At 30.6% G+C, this 8,363-nt stretch overlaps 1 protein-coding gene across 1 annotated transcript in view; it reads left to right on the top strand.

Moving 5' to 3' along the window:
* The first annotated feature begins 2,142 nt into the window (after nt 1-2,142).
* CYLC2 (cylicin, basic protein of sperm head cytoskeleton 2) overlaps nt 2,143-8,363 on the top strand; it is a 7,262-nt gene continuing 1,041 nt past the window's right edge. Inside the window, exons 1-4 of the mRNA XM_004677964.1 lie at nt 2,143-2,159; nt 4,230-4,270; nt 6,180-6,304; nt 7,769-8,336. Of these exons, the coding sequence (XP_004678021.1) occupies nt 2,143-2,159; nt 4,230-4,270; nt 6,180-6,304; nt 7,769-8,336 (751 nt within the window). The remainder of the gene's footprint in view (nt 2,160-4,229; nt 4,271-6,179; nt 6,305-7,768; nt 8,337-8,363) is intronic.

Below are 8,363 nucleotides of genomic sequence, written 5' to 3'. Positions count from 1 at the left end.
ACACATGTTCAAATACTATTGTAACACTTTACACTAAGTAAACTTTTATGACCCAGAAATAAAGAGATTTTATGAAAGAAATAACCAAAAAAAAAAAGTATATAGTGTATGTGTTTTTTTCTGAACAGGATATTTTATACTATAAAAATAATTAAGATATAAAATAATACAACTTTTTATACTCAAATGTTTGGTTTACTTAAGAGACAGTCAATAAATATTTCAAATTTACCTCTATCTGCAATTACTTTTTACCCTGCTTCTCTGAAAAGTGATTTCATTCCTAGCAAAATTCTATATCTGATAATATCATTATGCCATTCCTAACTTTTGCGCTTTGATAATCACATTTGTTACTCAGATATATTTATGTACATAGTACTAAAATCTACTTCGATATTTCAGTTTATCTATGGGACTTTGATGTTTCAGATGAATATTAAGATCTTAGATATTATCCTTGACTTTAACAACCACTGTGATCAAAAAGAAGCTTTCAAGTTTTGGTTGGCTGTTGCATCTAAATATAATAACATCCTAGACCATGGCATTGGTGAGCATAACCTAGTATAAAACATTTACATAATCTCCCCTTCTATCTTTCCTTATAATAGCTTCATCATAAATTATGTAAGTTATAATAAATTTATAGGGTATCATTAAATAAGGAGGCTATTTACCTAATAATTGTTACACTGGGTAGGAAAATACAATTACATGTGTCTGATGACTAAACAGATAAGGATAGTTGTTAACGAATGACACATACAAAAGTAATAAATATCACAAAAATACCTACACACAATATTAGTGCATAGAGTTCTGACCAGTTTTTCCACATTAAGGTGATGATAAATTCTCTTACATGTAAATGTAATTTTCATGTGTCCTTCTAGACTTGTTTTTTTAATTCATTAACATTTTGAGTCTCTCCTGTGAGCCCAGGATATTTATACCAAATTGGGGCCTTTATCTCTATGATATGCTTGGAAGTTCTTATCTCTCATTCCACTATTGCACATAGTTAAATGTTCATAAATCAAGTCATAACATACAATGATAGATAAAAAAAAGATTACATAAGGCAAGATTACATAAAAAGGAACTGTATATTTTTGATCAGAAATTTGGAAAAGAATATATAGGTATAGCTTGTAGACAAAAAATATATAAGCTTGTAAAGGTTGTTGTACCAAACTGTTTTAAACATTTGCTATTTTAATTTGCAATCTGTTCAAGCCACTTGTTTGTATGCAATATGTCTACATGTCTATAGTCTTTTTTTTATTCAGTGTTTTAAACTCAGACTTAACGATTATTCATGTCATATTCTAGTGATGGTTTCTATGTCTCCTCATGCTTATGCATATATTAACTGTATTTTGTCTCTGAGAAAGTATTGCTTCTATGCTCCCCTTTTATTTAGTTCAACTATTTATAAACTCATGGATATTCAATTTATTTCATAAAATATAATCAAACACAATTGCTATTCAGATTATTGATAAATTGTTCCAGTTTGGGCCCTTTCAATGTATAATCATGCCTTTAATGAGCAATTTAATTTCATTTTATTTAGTCATTCAGGGGTTATAAGATAAGTCCAGAAAATAATAGAGTTGTATTTACAACATGAACTCAAATTGCTAAGTAATTATTTCCATGGAAAGGATTATATATAATTTAAAAATCTGTTAACTATACTTTTATATTATTTATGTAATATATTAAATGATATATAATGATTTCAAACCTGTTATCTCTGTGAGGCAGGGAAAATAAACACATTATTATTATGTAAATTTGGTTTTTTAAATTTTATAACATTAAGTTTTAATTCTATAGTAAGAGAATATTTTACATTGAAAATAACAGTTGATTTGTATAAGAGGAGTTTTTTTTTTAAATTTTTCATTTCTGATTTCTTAAATTTGATAAACTTGTGGGACTTTTTCAGATATGGTTAGATAGGTGAAACCAGTAATTGGCCGTAAGTTTCTGTTAATATCTTGATTTCTACTACAAGAAATCAGGTTTTCCCCTTTAACTCCCAGTACTCTTGGCCTCTTTATGATGTCATCTCTTAACTTCACTAATTTGAACTTAGTGTGCTTATGTCCTGGCAAATCATAGGTGGGGGAAATGTCTGTACCAAGATTGTAAGTCCTTTTGTCAAATTTTATGTTTTAAATAACTGAAATGCTCTAGTTAGTTTTACGCTTATTCTACTTAGTATAAAGACATGTTTATTTTATCATTATTTTATCATGGATAAACAAGATATTATATGTTTAGCAGAGATACACTTTCTCAAGCAACATCATAAGTTGTTTTGATACAAAACTTGTTAAGCTCAAAAAGAAAGCTGTTCTCTGTGCTCAGTTTTCCCTCTCCTGTCATATAACTCTTTAATAACTTTATTCAAACCTCAACAATCCTACTCAAGAGCTTCACTTCTTATCTTTGCCTCCAACTCAGATTGCATCAGTCAACTCAATTGTTGCATTTTGAATAGGTCTAAGACTTCTGAAGGAAGTTAGAGAGGATTTCATAAAAATTTCTTATAGATGGGCTGTTTAAAAATACGAACTTTCTTATATCTCTGTGTTTTTTCCTCTCACACACACATATATACAGGCTATTCTAGTTATTATTTTATCATATGTCACTGCTAGTAAATGATATTTATAGAGTTTATCTATTTTACCTATTTTACTAAATCTATTACCATAATATCCTAAGTGATATTATTCATTATCTTTTTAAGTCGATATGCATCAGTCCTAATAGCAGCAATTTGTGTCTTCCCTCTCTTTTTCTTTACCAGGTTTTCTAAGAGTTAGTAGTCAGTTTCAGTAATAAAATAAACATATCTTGTTATTATAAATCTGGCCTAACTTAGTTTTCTATTTTATTGATTTTGGTTTATAGCTTTCTCATATTCTTCCTTTGCATTTAGTTTGATATTTTCCCAATTTTAAAGCAGAGTAAAAATATTTTAAGTTATCTTTTAATATAAGTCATTAAATTTATAAAATCTCTAAAACTCTTTAAACAGTAGTACACAATTTTTGAGATGTTATTGTTCAATTGTTTCTTTTTGTATACATGTGCATTGTGATTTCTATTTATCCATCTATTATTTAGAAGGGGCTTTTTATTTTTTTTAATATTTGTGTGTTGTCCAGAAAAAAAATTTGTTAGTGATTAAATTACTTGGTGATCAAAGGTTATGCCTTAAAAGTTACACAAAGAATTAGTGGAGTATGACTACATAGCATCTTTCAAATCTCAAATTTAATAATATTGTGTTATAAACCTGAAACATTTCTTATTTCAGGACATATAAAACAGAATTTCATAACTGTGGTTGAATAGCAAAATTGTATGTACTTTAAGCATTACATCAGTTAAGAAAACACTAAACCAGAGAAATTATTGGTTAAAGTAGCCTAAGTTTTATTCAATTGATATATTCAATTGTTATGGAATGACAAAAAAGTTCCTGGTTTTGAAAATATTAATGTATCAAAATAGTTAAAAATGTATACTTTGTTCTTAATATGTATGTTAAAATAAGTACAGTGAGTGTAAGAGTGTGTGTGTGTGTGTGTGTGTGTATATGTGTAAAACTCAGGATAAACAATAGTTTTATTGCTATAATAGAGAAAAAATATTTCTCTAACAGAACTTAGGATTTGCTTCCATTAAAAATAAGTAAAAGTTAGATTATAAAGCTCCCTTTTGGGACACAAATATTTTCATATAATACTGAAGTAAATTGAAATTTATAAATAGCAACTACAATTTTATTTCTTAGCTCTTCCTAGAGAACAAAAGTACAGATCAACATTGACTTAGATTTGGCTAAATGATAATATTTTAAAGATTTGATTTTACTTATGCATAGTTAAAATTCACTTGCAAGAGAATTTGAATAGTTAAGTAGGGAAAATAATTCAAAAAATAAAACAAGTCTGTATTTCAGATACACAAGTTGGTGAGGATTTTGTAAATGATTTTATGCAATTTGTTATGATTTTGCTGGTTTATGCTAAAACTGCACACTTACTCATCCCTATTTTTCTGAGGTAATCTTTTACAATAATAGAACTCTGAGTACAAAATATTCTCACGGTGGTCATGACAAATACTTATACATAATAATACATCTTTTAATAGAGTGATTTTGTGTAAATTAATTAAAACTTTCCCTTTTATTTTAATAGCCAAAAAATAAACTTTGGAACATATGACAATTACATTCCAGGTAAGAAATAATTCAAAAAATGGTTCATAGGTGACCTGATGGTGGGAATTTTAGGGGGATTACAAAATAATGTAAACAAAGCAAATAAAATAAATTATTTTTTAAAAGAGGAGAAAAAGTGCTTTTAAAACTAGTATGGGGCCCTCCCTGGTGGTGCAGCGGGTTAAAGCACAGCACTGAGAAGCTTAAGCCACTTCCGCATGAGTTCAATTCCCTGCCTGTCCCAAAGGTGATCCAACATGGCGGGGCAGACCTGTCCTGACCCGCTCTCTGCTCCCCTCAGCAATGTACTTCGTTGATCTGCCTGTTCTGCCCCCCGTTCTGTCTCTGGTGAATCCTCTCACCCTCCGCATCTCTGGCCTGTACCCCAGTTCTGTATGAATAAATAAATAAGTCTTAAAATAAAATAAAATAACACTAGTATGATTAATTTTAAATAAATTATTATTATCCTCCGATGAAAATAAGCCAATAAATGTCATGAAAAATTATTATAAATCAACAATTTTTTTTCCCATGGAAGCTTTCTTATGAGTTTAACAAACACCTAAGGTACTTTGTTTTAAATACAATGTAGAATTAGCAAATTTTTCAGCATTTTAAAGATGGAAAAACTTACCTGTTGGAAGACATACCATTAAATAATCTAACAGCTGAAAACAGTACAACAACTAAGTAAATTCTCACCAATGTCAGGAATTCTACTGTATTCTTGATATCTTATATCGTTTGTAACTGACAAAAAAAATTCTTACTTGACAAGATCAATTTGATGCCAAAAGACTTCATACATTAAGTGATTTGCCCTTAAATATTGAGTTAAAACATGCTTTCATTCGGTATATCTCTCATAGATCCAGATAGTCTTTTAAGAAACTTACAAACAAGTCTATTTCATTTTATAGACAGTAACACTACACCAATTTAAATACAATCAGGAGTTATCTCACTTGTCTCTTTGGTAACCTAAATATCTTTAACATTTTTCTGTTTTCAGGTAATTTTTCTCTCCTAGTCACAATTCCATAACTACTCTTTATTTGACATTCTTCTTCACTAATATGCTATGTCTAACATTGTAGTTCTTGGCTGTGTAACTTTTACTCTTGAAGCCTGAGAAACGATTACTAACTAAGGGAAAATTAGCCATTAGTATTTAGGTTTAATCATATATTTATTAAATATTTTATAACAACCCTTGCACTAGCTACTTTAGGGGTTTAAAATGTAGTTACTATATTTTCTGTCCTCAGTGGAACTATATTATAATCAAAAGAATATCAAGCAAAATTCTAGACTGGCAGAGATACACACACAATAGAATACTACTCAGCAATCAAAAAAAGATTAAACTCATGCCATTTGCAGCAAATGTGATGGAGCTAGAAGGGATTACGCTCAGTGAAGTCAGAAGAAAAAAGAATAATATTTGTAAGGGATCGGAAAAAATAATAACAAAAAAATTGGCAGACCACTGTAAATCAAAAGATTTATAATGGGGTCTAAATGGGAGGGAGGAGAACAAGGGACTTGGGCAATGGCGAAATGGGTAACTGGTGGGGGGAATTCCATGGGGACTACACCTGAGATGAGAAAGCAAACATTGTACAAAAATGAAAAATGATGCATATATAAATGAATAAATTATATTAAAACATAAAAAATAAAAGGAAGCAATGGAACTGCTTCTTTCCCCACTTCCATTACAGATAATACTAGTTTTACAATGACTACTTAGCTGTAAAACTGGCTGAAGTCAGGAAAACAGAGAATTTCAAACATTATCAAATAAATTAGGCCACAATATGAAAGTTGTGTATTTAAATGAAATATATTACCTTGTTGATAATTTAGTTCTCATTTAATTCTATTTACTTCAAAGTATATGTTTAATGTTTTCTTCTTTTAGTCAGTGAATTAAGCAAAAAATCATGGAATCAGCAACACTTTGCCCTGGGATTTCCCAAACCACCACGGCCAGGAAAAAAAAGGAGATCAAAACCTTCCCAACTACGAGCCAGTGCAGAAGCTTCTGTGAGTATTTAAGAAAGGATACAATTTCACTATAACAAAGTTGTGATGGCATACATAATCACATTGTTATAGGTCAACACGGGAGATTATTTTATAGAATATTTTATGACTTTGCACACCAATGTGACTTTTCTGTTAAAAATAAGGAGTTACATTTTTTAATCACATGTTGTTTTTGAATAAAACATTGGACAGTATAGTAAAAGATAATTAGTATTGTATTACTGAGAAATAAAACATTCTATTTATATTTTATAAAATGTATACAATTGATCTCCCTATTTTATATTAGTGATATGTTCAAGAATTCCATATCAGAAGATATATATTCCAGAAATCTCAAAACACCATTGCTACAATTAGTATTAACATACAGAAACTGCTCTCTACCTGGGAAAACCTTTCAGTAGTATCATGAAGCTGTATTATATGCTGATTAACATTTAGTGCTTCCTCATTTCATGTACTATAGAATTCAGAATTCTGAACACTTGAAGATAAATATCTCCAAACATGTCTGCTGTCATCATAGAATTTGAACATGTTCAAAGAATAGTGTTCATAAGATCACTTATATCACCAGTTGTTTTATTTTATGTTGTTTATGTTATGTATCTAATCAGGAATTATCCAAGTTTTTTGGCTCTTCTAGTGTTCTTTTCATTCAGTTCAGTTTTCCATTCTCTGTTAATATTCTTTAAAACTTTTTTACTGTTGTAATTTAAGTTTTCAAAGTATTTGGTTAGTAGTTTAAAACAAAGCTACCATTCTGTACAAATTAACACACACAATTAATGTTACAGCTTTTATTATGGCAGTTTCCTATTTACCAATAGTCAAATTATATCTGGCTGAGTAGAACAGGTTTCAGGAATTTACTTTTAATCACAGATAACACTCTAAATTGCAGAGGCCTCAAATGTGATAAGAGATGAAGATATGCCTGAATATGGAACTATTTTATTACAAAATAGTTTTTTAGTTAACCTAGGAATATACTTATTTCAAGAATTTTCATTAAAAAAAATAGTCCTCTACTAATTGTGAGAAGATGCTCTGATATGTCCTTCATCAAAAGAGATCTTTACCAGTTTCAACATAAAATCTGAGGGAATTATGAAGGTCCTTAAATTAGGTGCCAAATGTGGCATAATGAGAGGAGGGAGGGGAGTGGGGGAGAGAGGAAGAGGGAGAAAGGTGGAGAGAGGGCAAAGGAGAGGAAGAGAGAGGAGAGAAAGGGAGAGAGGGAAAGAGGGAGAGGGGAGAAGGGGGAGAGGGAGAGAAGTAGAGAGGGAGATGAGGGAGAGAGAGAAATTTTAAAAGCACATAAATTATGAAATGTACATTTTTTATTAAAACATTAAATGTGTTCATGATTGAAGTCAAAATGTTTTTGGTATACGACAAAAAAATAATTGTGTGATTAACACAAATTGTTCATCATTATTCTAATTGATATTTCAGATATATCGTGACGACAGTTTAAAGGAAATGTCTGGACGACCATTATGGATGCATCGTTCTTTGATGAAGATTTCTGAGAGACCCTCTGTTTATTTAGCTGCTAGGAGGCAGCCTCCAGGGAAACAAAGTCGTCGTCCCAAGGAGGACGCTAAAGCAGCAGGTGGAGAGAAACCGTTATCTGCACTAAAAAGTAAAAAAGGTGAAGACAAGAAAGTAGACAAAGATAAATCAGACTCAGAAGGAGAATCTAAAGATTCACAGGAGCTAAAAATAATTAAGAAAGAGTCCAAGAAAGACAAGGTTTTAGAAAAAGAAACTAAAGAAAAAAAGGGTGATGCACAAACAGTTGCCAAGAAAGCTTCAAAGAAAGGTGTGGAATCAACTACAGAATCATCAGAAGGTGAAAAACCGGCTGCAAAGAAAGAGAGCAAAAAAGAACAGAAGGCTCCAAAGAAGGGCCTGGAATCAACTACAGACTCAGAAGGCGAAAAAGTGGCTGTAAAGAAGGAATCCAAAAAAGATCGGAGAGTTTCGAAGGCGGGCGCACAGCTAGTTATTGACTCAGAAGGCGAAAAAGAGGCTGCAAAGAAGGAAT

This window comes from Condylura cristata, unplaced genomic scaffold, assembly GCF_000260355.1.
Source record: "Condylura cristata isolate star-nosed mole 26May11 unplaced genomic scaffold, ConCri1.0 scaffold00006, whole genome shotgun sequence".
Lineage (NCBI taxonomy): Eukaryota > Metazoa > Chordata > Mammalia > Eulipotyphla > Talpidae > Condylura > Condylura cristata.
The sequence above is the reverse complement of the archived record's forward strand: the minus strand, read 5'-3'. Positions and strand labels throughout refer to the sequence as shown.